General features: G+C 61.8%; 2 protein-coding genes across 3 annotated transcripts; one reads left to right on the forward strand and one right to left on the reverse strand.

The window, feature by feature from the left end:
* Positions 1-476: 476 nt before the first annotated feature.
* Ltc4s (leukotriene C4 synthase) lies at positions 477-3,210 on the forward strand. The gene is made up of 5 exons (XM_004836723.4): positions 477-666; positions 1,872-1,971; positions 2,054-2,124; positions 2,195-2,276; positions 2,432-3,210. The coding sequence occupies exons 1-5, from the start codon at positions 609-611 to the stop codon at positions 2,559-2,561; spliced, it is 441 nt and encodes a 146-aa protein (XP_004836780.1). The 5' UTR covers positions 477-608; the 3' UTR covers positions 2,562-3,210.
* On the reverse strand, positions 3,111-10,980 carry Mgat4b (alpha-1,3-mannosyl-glycoprotein 4-beta-N-acetylglucosaminyltransferase B). 2 transcript variants are annotated; one of them, XM_087194634.1, is made up of 17 exons: positions 10,773-10,930; positions 10,390-10,611; positions 9,123-9,268; positions 6,912-7,097; positions 6,700-6,840; positions 6,496-6,629; positions 6,022-6,068; positions 5,711-5,824; positions 5,426-5,501; positions 5,205-5,319; positions 4,925-5,055; positions 4,665-4,772; positions 4,378-4,571; positions 4,006-4,084; positions 3,838-3,925; positions 3,640-3,752; positions 3,111-3,558 (listed from the first exon to the last, which is right to left on the reverse strand). In XM_087194634.1, the coding sequence occupies exons 2-17, from the start codon at positions 10,599-10,601 to the stop codon at positions 3,535-3,537; spliced, it is 1,908 nt and encodes a 635-aa protein (XP_087050760.1). In that variant the 5' UTR covers positions 10,602-10,611; positions 10,773-10,930; the 3' UTR covers positions 3,111-3,534. The 2 variants fall into 2 exon arrangements, with proteins under 2 accessions (XP_087050760.1, XP_004836786.1); XM_004836729.4 differs by lacking the exons at positions 9,123-9,268; positions 10,390-10,611 and having other exon boundaries at positions 10,773-10,980.
* Positions 10,981-17,515: the final 6,535 nt, after the last annotated feature.

Genomic DNA, 17,515 nt, shown 5'->3' on the forward strand with positions numbered 1-17,515 from the left:
TGAACCAAGCAGCATGGTGGGCCAGCAGAATGGCCAAGCCCGGGCTGACCAGCCTTGCTAGCCAGGAGGCCTTGGGACAGGAGCTCCCTGCATGGCCTGAGGCAGTACGGCCCTTGTGCACCAGGCCAGCAGACACCAGGCTGTCTAGAAGACGCAGCTAGGCCCAGTGTGGCTGGGGCTACTTGGCCTCCACTGAGGCCAAAGGGAGCTGGGGGTGTGGTTAGAGCTGAAGAGCCCTGGCTGGGGCAGGGAGCAGTTGAGTGTGCAGAATGCTTACTGGGGGCCTGGGACTGGAGCCAGGTCTGAAGGGCCAGTTAGGACCTGCTAAGGACACTGGGGTATTGGGGAGCCGGACATCCCCAAGGCTAGACTGGGCTCTGCCAGCACAGGCCTAGGCATGGAAGAGGCAGGAGGAACTGGGTGGAAGTGGCCAGGCTGTCCCCAGCCCTGGTTTCCGCCTGCCTGGCCTGGCCAGCCTCCCTGCCTCTGTGGGCACAGTCACCGCCCCTCCACTGAGAAGGGGTGGGGAGGACACTGTTCCTCTCCTGGGCTGGCGCTGAGCAGCGGACGGGCTGATAAGCACTGCAGCGCCCTGCCACCTCACCACCATGAAGGACGAGGTGGCTCTCCTGGCCACCGTCACTCTCCTGGGAGTCGTGCTGCAAGGTGGGGTGGCTCCCGAGTGGGGGCGGGCGGGCGGGCCTCAGACACCTGCAGCCTGACTGCTGCCTTCTGGCACCTGGGGTGGACATGCTGGTGGGCCCAGACCCAGGGAGGGCAAGGCTGGCTGGGCCAAGGCCAAGCTCTTCCAGGGTGGAGGGCCACCCGAGTGGCTGGAACCTTCTGGGGTGGGAAGGGAAGCCCTGGAGGCCTGGTTTGGGGTCGAGGAGTGGGAACTGGCCAGCACCGCAGTCCAAGAAGGCGCCCCACCCAGGGGACGACCAGCAGGAAGATGCTGAGGGACCCTGAGACAGGTGTGCCAGGGACTTGGTTCGGGCCTCAGGCTGGTGGCTCTCTGGGATCTAGCTGTGTGGGGCTGGGAAGGTGCTGGTGAGTGGTGGGACCACCATAGCTGTAGCACAGCTAATCCCTGCCCCTTCCAGCTGTCTCCATCGGCATTCAAGTGAGATGCCAGTTCCTTGTCTTCCCAGGCACCTTACATACTGGGCCCACATGGAGCTGGACCGTGTTGGAACCTGCTCTCCTACCCTCCAAAACAGTGCCTGCTTGATTCTCTTCTCAGACTGGCCCTACAGGACATGTTTGTGGGGCACCCAGCCCTGCTGCTCGGGCATACCATGCCCCCAGGGGGTGCTAGGATATGGCACAGTTGGGCCCGGGGCCTGGCCTTCAGCTCACAGGTGGCCGGGCCCTAGCCCTTCTCCTGTGGCCACGGGTGGGGCTTCCCCTGGGCACCTGGGGGACAGAGCTGGGGCTGTGTGTGTGGCTGGCCCGACCAGGACACCCTCTGCACCTGCCCTGGGGCCCTGGGTTCAGTGGATGATCCGGCTGCACCCTGGTGGACTTCGAGGAGAGGGCACTTTAGGACTGGACAGACAGGAGCCTATGCAGGGGCTCCCGGTCTGCGGGTCGGGAAGTCTTCAGGCCCACTCTGGGACGCGGGGGCTTAGCCACAGCCCGCACCTGGACAGCCAGTGCTGCCCCAGCTGCCCCTTCAAGCGCTGTCCTGGCCTGACCAGAGGCGGAGGTGGGTGGAGCTGGGCATCTGCGGTGTTTTGCAAGTCAAATGGCCCAGGAGCGAAGTCCCGACAGACAGGCGTCCTCGCCGGGTCGGTGACGGGCGGGGCTCGTCCTGCGGGGAGGGGGGGCACCCGCGGCTGTGGCGGCGCCCCCACCTGACTCCCCCACAGCCTACTTCTCGCTGCAAGTGATCCGGGCGCGCAGGGCCCACCGCGTGTCGCCACCGCTCACGACCGGCCCGCCCGAGTTCGAGCGCATCTACCGAGCCCAGTGAGGCCAAGGGCCGGGCGGGCGCGGGCTGGGCGGGCCGGGAGTGGGTCCCAAGCCCTCAACCAGTCCGCCCGGCCCGCAGGGTGAACTGCAGCGAGCACTTTCCGCTGTTCCTCGCCACGCTGTGGGTGGCCGGCGTCTACTTCCACGAAGGTCTGCGGCGGGAAGGGCGCGCACCGGCGGGTTTCCGCGCCTGCGCGCTCACCCCGCCGCCCGCTTGCAGGCGCCGCGGCCCTGTGCGGCTTGGTCTACCTGTTCGCGCGCCTCCGCTACTTCTGGGGCTACTCGCGCTCCGCGGAGCTCAGGTGAGCCCGGGGCTCGGCTCCCGTAGCGCGGCCTGGGGCAGAGCCCGTGGGCGGGGCTCCGCGGACCAGTTGCCATTGGGGGGGGCTGCCCGGGAGGAGCGTGGCTACCGGCGAGCCACCGCCCCGGCCCCGCTCCCGCTGAGCGCCGCCCGCAGGTTGGCCCCGCTGTACGCGAGCGCGCGCGCGCTCTGGCTGCTGCTGGCGCTGGCGGCGCTCGGCCTACTCGCCCACTTCCTGCCGGCCGCGCTTCTCCGACCGCTGCGGGCGCTGCTGCGGAGCGCCTGAGCTGAGGGACGGCGGGCTAACGCCGCCACAGAAGGAAAGTCGGAGCTTCCGGAGTTCCCGGAGTTCCCGCCGCCGCACCTGTCCCTAATAAACTTCCTGGGAGCCGGCCCTGGCTGTGCTGTCTGCTGTGGGCCCCGCGGGGCCGGCGCGGACAGAGAAAGGGCCCCGGGCGGGCGTCTTCCAGGCCTGCCTTCCCTTCCTCGGCCCGCCCCCGGCCCAGCCAGAGCGGCGCCCTCTTTCTGGCCCACACAAGCACACACTGTACCGCAGAGCGGCGGGCAGAGGCCTAGGGAGGCAAGGATAGGCACTGAACTGAACCCGGGATAAAGCTCCCAGGCGGGGCCAGCCGCCCACTGCCCAGGCCGGGAGGTGCCAGCGAAGGCCGCCCACAGTGCACGGGCCCGACCCCCGGAGGGGCCACGGTGGCACGGCTGCGTGGAGCGCCCCGAAAAGCGTCCAAGGCCCGGGCCTGCCAGGGAGAGGCGGGGATCCCCTTCCCACTGCAGGTTTCGGGGACCCTCAGGGCTATAACAAGTGCCGAGGCACACGCTTCATTAACCCTTTATTACAAGTCACGCTCTTATAGAAGTATATGAGGACTTAAGTGAAAAATCAAATGTATCCAAGAATAAAAAACACAGCACATAAAGTAGTATATGCATTCCAGTGTTCGCGCCAGAGACAGCAGCGCCCAAGAAAGAGCTCCTCTGAAATGGCCTGGCTAGGCCGGCCGTGTCGACCTCCGGGTGGGTTCGGTTCGGGCGGCACGGCATGGGCCAGCCCTCAGGCACAGTGTGGGGCCGCCAGCCTCCTCGTGGCCCGGCGGGCTGGGGCAGCACCAGCTCCTGGGGCCTCCGGGCCAGCGGCGGACCCCAGGTTGGCCGGACCAGAACCACTGTAGGGACCCGCCAGGCCCTCCTGGGGCAGCGGCGAGGACATGTCAGGCAGTCCGGGAGTGCCTCGGAAGCCTCTTCTAGTCGGCCTTTTTCAGGAAGATCTGGGAGAGCCGGGCTGGGGCTCAGCGGGCTGGGGGCCCCACCGCGGTTTGCCCAGTCTCCCCTGCACGTACCCAGCTCACCTCGCTCAGAATGACCCACACTGGGGAGTCGGTCTGGATGGAGAGGCGCAGGGCCTCCAGGGGGCCAAAGGCCGGGTCGACCTCCCCTTCCGCCACGCCCTTATAGAAGGAACCTGGGCAGGGCAGCAGCAAGGAGAGTTCACTGCCAAAGCCAAGTGCCCAGGCAGCCCAGCCCTGTCCAGCCCAGTGCCCGCTCACCTATCTGCAGGTAGCCGTCGGGACTCCGTGGGTACTGCAGGGCAGCTGGGCGGCCCTCCTGCAGGGCCTCCTTGTCTGACTGGGGGTTCTGGGGGCAAAATCGAGAGGCTGCAGCGGGTGGCCCTGAGAGCTTGTGGCCCTTGCACACCCGTACCCTGCCGCACTCACGTCGAAGGGCAGCACCTCCACCGATGTGTTGAAGAGCTTGTCCTCCGGATGCTCGATGTTCCCGCTTCGGAAGAAGAACCTGTACACGGCCATGGAGGCTGGTGAGCTGCAGCCAGGCTGGAACACGCCCCAATGCACCAGAGGGCCCGGGAGTGCAAGGGGATGGCTATGGGCGTGGGCGGCCTTTCCCTGGGGCACGGGTGACGGGAACCAGGAGCGCTAGGGGCCCGTGGGACGAAGTGCTTACAAGACAGTATCACTGTGAGCCCCACTGTCCAGATAAGGAAAGCTGGGGTCAGAGGAGAACCTGCAGGCCCAGAGGCCCGGGCCCCACTGGCCCTCCCCCTGGTGCCCTGGCGCCCAGGCACTGACCGTTCAAGGCGCAGTGGCTGGAAGAAACGGAAGCGGATGAAGTCCCCTGCGGCAGGTGTGAATGCCCAGAAAAAGTCCTCACGCAGGTAGGCCTTCTCCAAGGTGAAGTGCTGGTAAGTCTTGAGGCTTGTGCTCACCTCGGCAGGTGGGTTCACATGCTCCTTCCGCAGAGCTTGCTTCCCAAAGTCCTTGTCCTGGGTGTCAGGTCAGGTGCGATGAGCCCCAAGCCCTACCTGTCCCTACCCGGCTCTGACTAAACCTGGCTGGAAGCAGGAGGTGCAGCCCACCTTCAGTTTCTGGATCTTTCCGGCCAGGGAGGAGTGGGTGCCCACGTGCTGGAAGAGGGATGGCTTGAAGCGGACCCGAAGGTTGGCCTTCTGCCGGTCACAGTGCTTCTGTGAAGGGGGGGACATGCTAGGACTCCTGGGAACCTGGTGAACATCAGGGGCTCCCCACAGCCAGCAGTGCCCTCTGCTCACGGTCAGACAGAGGAAGGACATGGTCGTGCTGGCCCACCTTCCCCTGCCCCTCTGCATTCCCCACTCACCGCATCCTTCTCAGGGTTGCAGACCTTCACCCACAGAATGTGGTCCAGGAGCCAGTCGATGGGCTTGTCCCGGTAGAACATGAGGATGAACTCCACAATGAGGCTCAGGTCCAGGGACTTGAACATCTTCCCTGGACGAAGAGTTGGGAAGGGCGCCGAGTGGGAGGGCTGCACCCCCCCAGCAAGCCTGGGGGTGAGCACCGTGCAGCCCCCCATGGTATGGTCCTGGGGTGGACAGGGAAAGCTGTGGCCGGGTCACAGGCTGGGACGAGGGGCATACCAATGAAGCCCAGCTGCGAGAACTCCAGGATCATCCAGTCCTCCGAGGGCTGCTGCAGGGCGAAGTTCTTCATGGTGCTCAGGTAGTTGGGCTTGGCTACGATGTCGTCTTCCAGCTGCATGAGGGTCAGGATGAGGATGGGCACAGGGCGGGGCAGTCCCTGGCCAGGTCTGACCAGAGCGTGGGGCAGAGCGGGGGCAAGCCAGAGCCTCAGGGCTGACCTGCACGTAGTAGATGCCTTTGGACTGCGCGTACATCATGAGGAAGCAGTAATCAAGGTTCTGCTTGGTCCTCCACCTGTGGCGGGGGCAGGAGCCTCAGAGACTCTCAGCCTCCACCCCTCCACTGTGACTGCGCAGGGAGGTGGCTGAGTGGCAGACCTGTTCCCTGCCCCACGCAGGTGTCCTCCGAGAGAAAGGTGGGCGGGTATCCCGGGCCTAGGCACCCACAGGCTGGCTTCTCGGCACACGTGGCGGACTGCTGGGCGCCAGGGGGAGGGCAAGTACCTGACTCTCTCCTTGGGGTCCCCGAAGGACTCTCTGAGGCGGGTGAAATCAGGGTAGAAGTGGGGGGAAGGGGAGATGACCTCCAGGAGTCCAGAACGGATCTCTGTGGGGAACCTGGAGAGGGGCAGAAAGGCCCAGTGGGTGGCAGAGTCCAGGGTAAAGGGGAACCCTAGTAAGGGAACCCCCGGCACTAGGCAGGCACTCGGGCTGTGGCTCCACTCCCACCCTCCAGGAGCCAGCAGGCAGAAGGTAAGCGCCTGCAGGTCCCCCACAATGCCTGCAGCCCCTCCAGCTCTCTCGGTGGAACTCACAAGGCCTTGATGTTCTCTGTCACTGCCGATGTGTACTGAGGGTCAGTCTGCGGGAAGACCATGTACCCTCTTAGCCCTGCCGCCACCCCAGATGGCCTGGAAGGAGGGGGCAGGAGGGGCTGCAGGCTCCGGGGGGTCCCCACGTGTGGAGGTGGAGGGAGGGAGCCTCCCTCCTGTGGGCCGAGGGAGCCCGGGCCCTCAAGCATTCGGGATCCTGCAGCCCAGGCCCTGACTTGGGTGAATGGACCCGGATATCTCTGTACCGAGGATCGAACTCAGGACCTTGTGTTGCAAAGCTGGCACAGTGCCACTGAGCTACATACCGGCCCAGGGCTCCTTTCTTCTCAACTTTCTGTCTTCCTGTTTGTGAAGGACACCTCGGAGAGCTCTCCCCAGAACACAGGCTTCCCTTCTCCTGGCTGAGCAGCGCGAGGGGCGCCCCGTGCCCTCCCTGCCCTCATGCCCACCACTCGCCTCGGCGATCAGCACCACGATGACCGAGTCCTCCTTCTCCTGCGGGCTCAGCTCGGAGATGAGCGAGTGCAGCGTGTCCGTCAGGTAGGAGTGCACCTCACGCCGCACACTGGGGATGCCCATCACCACCGACACTGCGGGGGAGCAGGGAGACGCTGGGCGCGGGCCCCGGGCCACCTCGCCGCCCGCCCCCCCCCTCCCTACCTCCGGTGCGGCCCTGGCCCACGCGGACGGCCGGCTGCAGGCTGCTCTCCTTGGCCAGCAGGTGCGGCAGGTGGTGGAAGACAGTGGGCAGGTGCAGCACGTGCCGATGCGACCCGTTCCAGGGCTTCAGCCGCGGGTCCTCTGGGGCGGGAAAGCGGGGATCAGGCGGGCAGGGCAGCCCGGGGTGCGGTTGTGCCCCCCACGCCGCTCACCTGCCAGGCGGCCCCAGGTGCGGTTCCCTTCCCCGTCCCGCAGCGCCTGCCTCTCGGACACGGCCCTCTTGATTTCGTCCAGCACCAGGTTGAGCTCCTTGGAGCGCTTAAGGCTCTCCTGCTCCGCCGCGTGCAGGCGGTCGCGCAGCGCCAGGAACTCCCGCTGGTAAACGTCCGCCACGTCGCCTGCGGGCCGCACGCCGCCGTCAGCAGGGGGCGCCCGCGAGCAGCCCCGCGTCTGCATGCGGGCCTGCCCAAGGCAGGCTGTCTGGGCTCCGTGGGGTCACTGTGAAGCCACCCTGAGCCAGGCGTGGTTGGAAGAACCGGGCAGGGGTTCAGCCCTCAGCACTCTCCTCCCACCCTGCTACTGCGTCCCTGGGGGCAGCCGCGGTCCTTCCGCAGAGCAGTCCCAAGCCCTACCCTCACTGGCTCCCAAAGCGTGTGTTTCTCAGGCTCCCTGTGGTCCCAGCCAGGGCACAAAAGCTCCACCCCTCTTCCAGCGGCTGCTCCGCCCACTCTGCCTCTTCCTCCCATGCTCCAAGTACCACTGAGCCGGGTGCAGTCTGACAGTGTCCCGGATGCCGGCCACCACTGGTCATTGTCACCAGGCCCCTGCAGTGGCTCCTGCAGGGCCCGCCTCTCCCACCCCCTTTCTCAGAGCTCAGATGAGCAGAGTTTGAGAGTCTATCCTAGAAGTTGCTCAACCCGTCAGTGTGGGGGAGCAGCGAGCCCCCGAAGGGAATCTCTGGAGATGTTTTGGGCCTTTTTTGTGTATGGGAATCAAACTCAGGGCCTCGAGCTTGCCGGGCATGCACTTTGCCCTTGAGCTAAATCCCTGGCCCTGGCCTCTAACTCTTGCAGTGATCCTCCTGCCTCAGCCTCAGAAGTGCACCACCACACCCAGCTAAACCTGGGCCATCTTGAAGTGCCTGGAGTCAGCCATCAGAACACCTGGGCCTGAGCTAAGCCTGGCATCAGGGTGGGGTAGCTGAGGGCCGCACAGGTGGGGCTGCCGAGCTGTGGGGGAGGGCGCCCTGGGGTGCCAGGCACCTGGCTCCACTGGCCTGGCCAAGCCCAGCAGCAGGAGGATAAACAATAGTTCCTGTGCCCATGCGCTCCTTTGCCCTCAGGCCTGTTAGCCTGGGTCCTGCCCTGTGGTCTGCCAGGCAGACAGTCCTTTCCCCCTGCCCAATGTCTGTGCCCTACACAGTTTGCCACCTCTGCCTGTAATCCCGTTGTCTTCTGGGCTTAATTAAAGGAGATGCAGCCTTCAAGGCCACATTTCAAGTCTTTGAGTCCAGGAGTTTCCAGAGCTCCCTGCCCACCCCACACAGCTCTCCATCCCTTGACCCCTGCTGGGCACCGAGGTCAGGAGCAGGGCAGAGTTTGGTCACTTCACACACTGGAAGCCGAGTGAGGACCCCAGGCAGGAGGTGCTGGGGAACAGGAGAAGCGCAGGGATCCCCCCCAAGCACCTCCCAGGGGAGCAGCTTGTGCCCTAAACTTCTGATAGCTGCCTCACCAGGGAAGCCCTAGGCCACACTGAGCTGGGGGGTCAGGGGTTAGTTCTGGGTTACCCTCGGCTGGGCTCTGGGGCCAGGTTATCCTGGAAAGGAGGAAGAGCTGGTCACCCCAATACTCCCTGACCCGCAACCCAGCCAGCATGGGCTGGGTGGCAGGTCCAGGGAGCCTCCCTCTTGGCAGCTGCTGACACGGAGTGGACAGAGGGGTCCAAAGCTGCCCAGACAGGACAGGTGCTTCCCTCTGCCCAGGTGCAGTGGACAGAGGGCACAGCCCTGTGCCACTGGCTCCATCCAAGGCAGCCTCGAGTGTGACCACTCTGAAAGGGAAAGGTGGGCAGAGCCCCGTCCTGACCACCCCTGCTCTGTGAGTAAGCACTGCCGGACAGGCAGGTGGGCCATGTTGCCCTGCATCACTCTGGCACCCAGGCCTCGGCTCGACTTGCTCCCTGCCCTGGCCTTTCTTCCCCAGGGACCTCCGCTCTCCCCCAGGTCTTACCGACAGGCGGGGGTCCTGCCCTGCCCACACCAGCCCTTCGGTCATATCCCTTGTCCCACCTCTGCTCTGGCCCTACCTGGCCTGCTGCTGCCTACGAGATCCAGGCTTCCCCTCACTCCTGGCTTCTCGGACTGTGGGTCCACCAAGCCAGAAACCCATGCTCCGTGACTGCCTCCCCGAGGGCTGTCTTACTCGGGCTCTGCCAGGCGGTCCTGGGTCCGCCACCTTCTCTCTGGGGATGGGCAGCCAGGGTGCAGCCGAGGCACCTTCTGGCTGGAGCTGGGGGGACTCTGCCTTCTCCTCCCATCCACGTCTTCCTGCCCCTGGGACTGGTGGAGCTGGCGGAAGAAATGCAGCTGCAGCCACACTATCGGCAGCAATGGGGCCTGAGGTTTCCTCGCTCTCCCCTAAAGGCAGAAAGTCAGGAAACCCTGAGGCCACAAACCACAACATTCCCTTGGTTGGCTCTCTGTCGAGAAAACAGATTCCAGAGTCAAAGTGGGGCACAGCTCTTGTTCCCTGAGCTACCGTGGGGATGAGAAAACAGGCCTGGCCAGAGTGGGTAAGGGGTGAAGACGCCGGCAGGTGTGCACTTCCTGTCCCGCCCGCTCCTTCCCAGAAGTGCAGGAGGGTCTGAGTCCGGGGAGGGACAGGCTGGGGGCTGGGGAGGTGGCTGAGGGCTGCAGGCCGAGCCCCGAAGAGTTGCTGCGCAAATACAGCAGAGGCCAGATGGGCAGCTGGGCCCCAAGCCCTCCCCGGGTCCGCCCGGACCTGACCTCGTCCTTCCAGGATGCCCCTGCGCCCGGGATCCCCTTCCTGTCCTGCTCCCCGCCCATCTCCTCCTTTCCGTGGAGATTCCGGTCTCTGTGCTTTTCCTCTGAGTGCTGTGTCCTCCGCTGAGCCCCACATCCGCTGCCAGCTGGAAGCCGGGACCCAACCTGGCCTCAGCCCGGAAGAGCGCGGCTTCACTCACTACCAGCCTAACCCGAGGTTCTCCGCACGCAAGCTCTTCGAGAAGCTTCACCTAACGGCGCACGTCTCTGGCTTCTCCGGGCCTCCGAGGAACCCTGAAGCCCCCCACGGGGCAGGCCCAAGTTGTGGCCCTCTCGGTGCCCACAGGTACCTGGGCTCCCATTCCGGGGGCAAGAAACCCAGGCCCTCTGCGAACCTCGTTCCCCGATGCCCCCTCAGGCCCAGGCAGCCCTGGGCGGAGCCGCATGGAGACCGGCCCTGTGGCCAGCTGGGCTCCCACGGGAGGCGTCTGCTTCGATGGGGCCCTGTGTGGCTGCTCCTGACATCGGGCCGAGGCTTGTGCTGCAGGGAACTGCGGCCTGGGCTGGGCTGAGGGGCACGAACCATCGCCCCACCTAGACAAGGCCCCGCCTAGGCCTCCGTGCCAGTCCGCACCTGCAGCCTCCCTGTCCAGGGCTCCAAGTGCGCTCCCCAGCGTGACACCCACCTCCCGAGCTCTGCCCTGCCGTGTCCTCCCTGCGCCAGGCCCTCGGGGTCTGTCCTCGGGTCCCTGGTTGGCGCAGCCAAGGCCAGTCCAGGCCTCCGCCCGAACAGGACCAACGCAGGAGGCTGGGCCGGGCTGGCGGGAACCTGGCGGGCGTGGGGCCTCGGACGCTCCGGGAAGGCTGGGCTGCTCGGCCAGGACTCCTCCAGCCTCATCTAGGAGGTGCTGGAGACAGGAAAGTTGGCGGAGAGAGGCAGAGGCCGGCGGGCCTCAGACTGAGCCTGCAGGAAGCGCAGGCGGCAGGACGGAAGCCGCCTCTCCGGGGCGCCCTCCGCGGGGTGGACGAGGCCTCCGCGGGCGCCCCGGCTGGCGGGGGCCGGGCTCACCTTTCTGGCCGCCGAGCGCCGCGTACCAGGACAGCGAGAGGAAGGCGCACAGGCAGAAGAGCAGCAGCGACAGGAAGGTGCCGTGGCGGAGCCTCATCTCCCCGAGGCCGCATGGCCCGGGCGGGCGGCGGGGGCTGCGGGGGAGCCCGGCCCCGGGGCGGGGAGCGCGGGGCGCGGGCCCGGGGCCGGGCAGGCGGCGAGGAGCGCGGGGCCGGACGCCGGGCCTCGGCGGGCGCGGGGCCGGGCTGCGGGGCCGGGCGCGGATGCGGCCGGAGTGGAAGGCGCGGGGCGGAGCGGCCCGGATTTAAAGGGGCCGCAGCACGGCAGCCGCCGCTGCGAGGGGCGGGGCGGGGCGGGCGCGCGGGCTCCGGTAAGTCGAGGCTGGGGCGGTCGCCAGGACGGGGGGCGGCGCGGGGAGCAGGGCGGCGGGGTCTGGAGGCGCCCCGAGACCCCTTTCGGCAGCATCGCACGCAGCACCCGAGACCCGGAGCTCCCTGGCTTCCTCGGGGACCCCGGACACCCCAGGCCCGAGCAGGTCAGGATGTGCGGGACCCGGGGCAAAGGCCGCGCTCGGGGCGGACGGGCGTGGGCCTGCTGGGCCGCGCTCGCTCGCTCGCTCGCTCGTCCTTCGTGCCTGCGCTAACCGAGGGGGCTGAGCTGAGGACGGCCCAGCCCGGCGCGGCTCCCTGCCACCACCCCCGTGGCTCCGGTGTGCGGCGTTCCCGAGCCAGGTTCCTGCTCCTACCCTCCCGGCTCGCGCGTGGACGTTTGGGGCGGGCGGGCTCATATGGGGACGGAGCGGCCGGGCCTCCCCTGCCGGCTCAGTCCACACCGGAAGCAGAGGCGCCCGGGCCCCGGGGTCCGGACGCGGGACCTTCGCCGGGAAGACGTGTGTGCCTGGCGAGGCCAGCGGGCGGTGGGCTTTGACCTCGGCCTGCGCCCGGGACTGGGCTCCTCCCGAGCGCCTCACAGCTGCTCTCTGGTTACTGCACTGAGCCCAAGGCCAGGCCTCGATGGAGGAAGCGTTGTTCCTGTGTTTTCACAGGCGGCTGCTATTTGGGGCAAAGGATAACGGCTTTTCGTTTTGGTTGTTACGGAGGCTTCATTTTAAAAATAAAAGAGAGCAAATGTACTGGCTGGCGACGTAGCTCAGCTATAGCACTTGCATTCATAAGGCCCAGGTTCAAGCCCCAGCACTGCCTCACACTTCAAAAGAGCGTTGAGCTTAAATGTGAATGGATTTGAGGAAAAATATTATTAGGTCAGTGAAAATAAAGGCGATGGGGTTGACCAGGACCACCCTGGGAAGCTTTTCTGAGTCCCCTCCTCGGCAGGGTGCCTTGGGGCAGAGGGGAAGGAAGAGCCAAAGAGGGGCCGGGCTGCCCGCTCCTGGGGCCTGTGGGGACCGAGGCGTGGGGAGCCCCGTAACCCTGTGCCCATGCCCCTAGCCAGTGCGCCCCGGCCCCTGGGAGGCAGGGCTGCGGCGCCTGACTGCTCTCCCGTTTCCCCCTGCTCCCCGTGCCCGAGTAGTAATGCATTACTCTGGGCCTGTCTGCCGCCAGACAGACTCCCTCGCTCTCCCAGCTCTTCCTGGTCCTGCACCGTCCAGGCTCAGCTCCTGGTACCCGCTCCCACTCCACTGGAGAGGAAAGGTGGAGCCAGCGGCCCAGAACCCCCCACCTCCCTCCAAACCCCAAGCTGAAGGCCTTCCTTTGTTCTTCAAGTACCCTTTTGTGTTGGATTACGCGCCAGCCCTCTGCCCACTTTGTTCCTCCGTATTTGCTGGGGCAGCCCTTGGAGGTGACCTTAAACATGTGGTCTAGGGACCGGGTCCTGGAGCCGACCGGGAGCTGAGCTAAGGAGAAAAAACCACCGTCTATATTCTCACTAATACCTAACTGAAACTTGATCCGTCCTTCAATTACAAATGGAAGCTGCAAAGGCTGGTAGAATTACCAGTCCCTCGGGGTCATAGCAGAAATCACAGGGATCCTCATCTACTTCAGCGAGAGTAGCAGAGTAGCGAGGCAGACACTTCAGAAATGCCGCTAAACTCACAGTAGTAGTTTCGTATTTCTGGTGCTTATCTGTCCTGCCGATTTAATAAGTTAATAAAGAATCAGATATTTCTGTGTCTCCCGTGTTTGTGTATTGTGACATCCACATTTCAGTATCTTTGGAAATACACTGCATTTCGAAACGGAGTTCTAGGCAGGGCCCCCCATTTCTGCAGATGCTGGGAGTGAGCCTGCGCAGTGCAAGCTCAGAAGCTCTGCCCCATGTCAGGTCGGCCCTCATCCGACCTGTTCTTTGTTGCCTCATTCCCTTATTCATTCGGAACCAATGTTCAGCAGATCCACCTATGCCCGACACCCTTGGACCAGTAGAAATCTAAACACACAGGCGGCAACTTTGACCTTTGACCTGATCACTGCCCTGCCAGAGTCCAGTCCCCAGGGCTGGAAAGGCAAAATCCGCCGGTGGGAACGTGTGGGTGGGGCCGGAGGGACCGAGAGCGACGGCACGACCAGGCGTGGCCTAGGCCTCTGCAGGCAGGCCTTCATTTGCATTTGCAAATACACTGGTTGGAGCTGCAGGGGGAGGAGGCAGGGGGAGGCTGTACCATAACGCAGGGCCCTGGCCTTGGACCCCAGGAGTGCCTGGCGATTTGAGCTTTTCCCCTCCTGGGCTTGCCAGAGGTCTAAGCGGAAGCGTGTAGGGCCGAGGACGTGAGCTTGTGTTTGCATTGTGAGGTGGTAATATGGCCGGGATTAGACTGGAGAGAACCGGGGAGGGGCTGTTGTAGACAAAGGCCACATTCTGTCATAAGCAGTGCTTTGAGTTCAAGGGATTTGAGAATAGACTTCACCTGAAGTCTTTTATGGGCCTAAAATAAGAGTCTTGTGAAAGAACTCGACTGTCTTAAATGCATTTCCTGGTGACAGCCAGAAAAAGACTGACTCAAGCCTTTATCACAGAGAAGCCTGCACCACACCCAGGCAGACATCCTCACTCAATATTGTCACAAATCACATCATCTTTCCTAGAAGTTAGTTTTCTTGTAAGTATCCCTTTCCTCTTCCCTTTCCTCTGGTTTTGTTTTTGTGTTTTTGAGACTGGGTCTTGCCACACGTAGCCCTGGTTGGCCTTGAACTTGCAGGGATCCTCCTGCCTCAGCCTCCAGAGTGTTGAGACTACAGACATGCACCTCCATGCCCAGCTCTCTTCCTCTATTAACTTGAGATATGAGCCCCTAATTCCTAACTGCTGATTGCATGAATAAAATTTTGCCTTTTCTCTTGCTGATCTGTTTTATCTGTTTAATCCACTGGCTGCCAGTACTGAACATAAAAAAGTACAGGAAGAAAATTGCTTGTCAGGGCAGGCGTGGTGGCTTACACCTATAATCCCACCACTGGGGAGGCTGAGGCAGGAGAATCACTGCGAGTTAGAGGCCAACCTGAGCTACGTAGTGAGTAAGAGCCAGCCTGAACTACATAGCTAGACTCTGTCTCAAAAAATTGCTTCTCTGACATAGGTACCTAGGAGAAAGAGGGTCTGGAATGGGTGGTGTCAGTGGGTCTGGGGAATCCTTCGGAGACATGCATCATTGAAGTCAGGACATGATGGAGGGCCATGGCCATCCAGGGTTCAGAGTCCTGCTTCCATGGTGTAAGAGCACTTACCTGGCCTTTAGGCAAGTTACCTGATCTTTTACTTCTCCACCTCTTTTCTGTGCATATTTTTTGGTCTGGGGGTAAAACGGAGATAATAATCAGATGAAATTTGTGTTGCTGTAACTTCAAATGTGTATGGTGCTGGGGATTGAACTCCGGCCTCCCATGTTAGGCTCATACTCTGCAGTGAGCTACATCCCTTTTTTTTTTTTTTTGGTACTGGGGATCGAACTGGGGTCCTTGTGCCTGTGCACCAGGCGGCAAAACCACTGACCTCAATCCCTGGACCCTACATCCCTTTTTTGAACTGGCGAGTGAACCCAGGGCCTTCACATTGAACTACATTTCCAGCCCTTTTTATTTTTCATTTTGAGACAGGTCTCACTAAGTTGCTAAATTGCTCAGGCTGGCCTGGAACTTACAGTCCCCCTGCCTCAGCCTTCTAGAGTGCTGGGATTACAGTGTGTGCCAGCACCCATGGCCATTTATGTGCTTTAACGGGAATAACCTCCCGAACACTGCAGATTCCTTGGCAAGGGAAAGAGAACTCTGGAAACTGGCATTGGTGAATACATAAATGCTCTTGCTGGCGGTGGTCACTGGCTTTTCTGTCTCAGGTCCTTGACCAGAAGTGAGCACATGGTCTTCCCTCAAAGGAGCAGGAGGGTTCATGTCTATGAAGTACTCAGAACATCTCCGGCACAAAAGATGTGCCCCGTGAGCGTTGGTAGTCTTAGGAAGAGCTAGTGTTTCCAGGGGCAGGCCTGTCCCGGCTGAATGCCAGGCTGCTCCCCCATGCTGTGGCTGTCACTGCCACCTTGAACCTTGGAGGTGCGGGGGACATAGGTGGTGTTGGGTCAGCGCCACTAGATACAGTGAACTAAAATCAAAATGTAGTTGCCAGCGTGAGGCCAGCAGGGATCTCCATGCTTTGATCGGCTGTCAGTGTGGGGCCAGCTCCCCAGCAGGCTTCTGCTTCCGGGTGACAGGAGTGGTCACCACGTTGCTCAGCTTGGTCACTGTCCACACCTGCCCTCGAGGGCTGCAGCACTCTGGCCAGCCCAGCAAGGCCCAGCACATGCAGGGTGGCCATTCACTGCAAGCACTGATCGAAGGTCACACGGTGCCATCCTGCTCCAGAGTGCCCACCCAGTCAGGGACACCAGCTGCGGATGTTAAAGGACAGAATTACAACAAATGTACAGGTGGCATTTGGCTTTATTTGTGATTCCAGAATCAGGCAATAGGCATTCAGTAAACTAGAGTGAGTATTCAAAGGATCTAAGTGGAAGGGCTGGGTGTGATGGAGGACAGCTACAGAAAGCAGAAAGGAAGAGCAGGAGCAAACTGGTCATTTCCGTTACTTTCCTCATAAGGCGGGGCAGTGAGAGAACAATAGGAACATGATTGGTTAGCATAGGCGACCATAGTTTTCGGGCTTGCACGTGTGGGTGTGTGTGCCTGTGTGTGTGTGTGTGTGTTTGTGTATTATTGAGCACAGTTTATCATATCCCTTGAAACTGGCCTGGTTCGACCTGGGGCAATGGTAATCCTGTTTATGTGGAGTGGCTGAGGCAGAAGAAAAGTTCAAGGCCAACCTGAGCAATTTAGGGACCCTGCCACAAAATGTTAAATCAAGTACTAGTATGTTAGGTGCTAATGACACGGGGCAGGCAAACAGATGTAACTCCCAATCCTACTAGATGTCTGATGCCTTGAGTTCCTGGTCCCCCAACTGAAGAATGAATTCTGAGGAAAGATTGAGGTTAGGAGTAGGAAATTGTATTGATGGAGAGACAGCTCCTGAGAGGGAACCCGGAAAGTGGGTTGCCTCAGACTCAATTTACAGAGGTTTTCCAGAGCAAAATCAAGAGGTGGGTATAAGGTGGGACAAAACTATGATCAACCAATAGGATTACAAGTATAGTCCCTTCGGGTAATACTGATCCAATGGGGAAGCAAGTCCTGTAGCAAGGTACAAGGACCGCATCATTAACCTTGATCAATGATCCATACCTGTAGTCTTGTCTTGTTTTAGTAGTCTTAGTGTTAGAAGGTGGGAAAAGATGGCCCACCCTTAATGAGATAATGGTTTATTTAGGGATTTCAAAAGGTGGCACTCAGCTTTTGTTTATCCCTGAGAGGTACATAGGCATTTCATCTCTACTCTGAGGCCTGACATTCAGTAAACCAGCCTCCAGCCAGCTGTGATGTTTTCTCCTCTGCTCTGTCTCTCAGGGCCCAGCCCGGTCTGATTGCCTGAAATCTTTCTACCTAACTCAGCTGTCTATACCACGATATTATATGCATGTATGACTCTCCCAAAATGAAACTCATTAATCTGTATGCCCAGGGTTGGGGGGAGATGCACTTTACAGCTTTTGAGGGGAGAAGGGAGGGAAGTTGAGGTAGCTGGGGATGCAGCTCTGTAGCCCCCTAGGTTCAATCCCCACTACTGCAGAAACAAAAACAAAACAAAACTAATTGGCTCTCCTGATTTCTGGAAGGGTCACATAACAATTTAGTTCTGTGACTTTAGCATGGGTGACTCCATTTGGATTTTTAGCCTGGACTACTGAGGCCTAAATGGAGACATTTAGTCCAGTAAAACAACAGCCTCCTGTCATTTTATTTTTTCCTTTGCAATTCTGGAGAGGAGCCCAGGGCCCCTCAGGGTTAGGGCAAGTGCTCTACTCCAACGCCCAGCGGCTCTGCCCAGCGGCTCTCCCCTCGTACTTGGTAGGGGAGGCAAAGGTGGTGTTTGAAACGCGTCAGCTGGAGGGGCCCCAGGGGCCAGGAGGATCCAGCCCCAAGCCGCCCACCTCCCCCACCCCCCCACCCCCGCCCCCGCCCCGGCGCGAGATCTTTGGGAGCAAGAAAGGTCTGGATCCTTGAAGTCAGACGACCTTCAGGAAAGGTGTTCACGGGGAAGCTGGGGACCGGAGCCCAGTGCTTTTGCTGTGGGCACAGCCCTGGGGCTCCCGCGCTGCTGGGTCGGGGCCTGACCTTCCCCCGGGACAGCGCTGGCCTCTCCTCCTCCCCTCCCCGGGCTGGGAGCCTCTCTGG

Source organism: Heterocephalus glaber, unplaced genomic scaffold (genome assembly GCF_053883595.1).
Source record: "Heterocephalus glaber isolate CG9 unplaced genomic scaffold, H.glaber_assembly_v1.0 deba00001606, whole genome shotgun sequence".
Taxonomy (NCBI): domain Eukaryota; kingdom Metazoa; phylum Chordata; class Mammalia; order Rodentia; family Bathyergidae; genus Heterocephalus; species Heterocephalus glaber.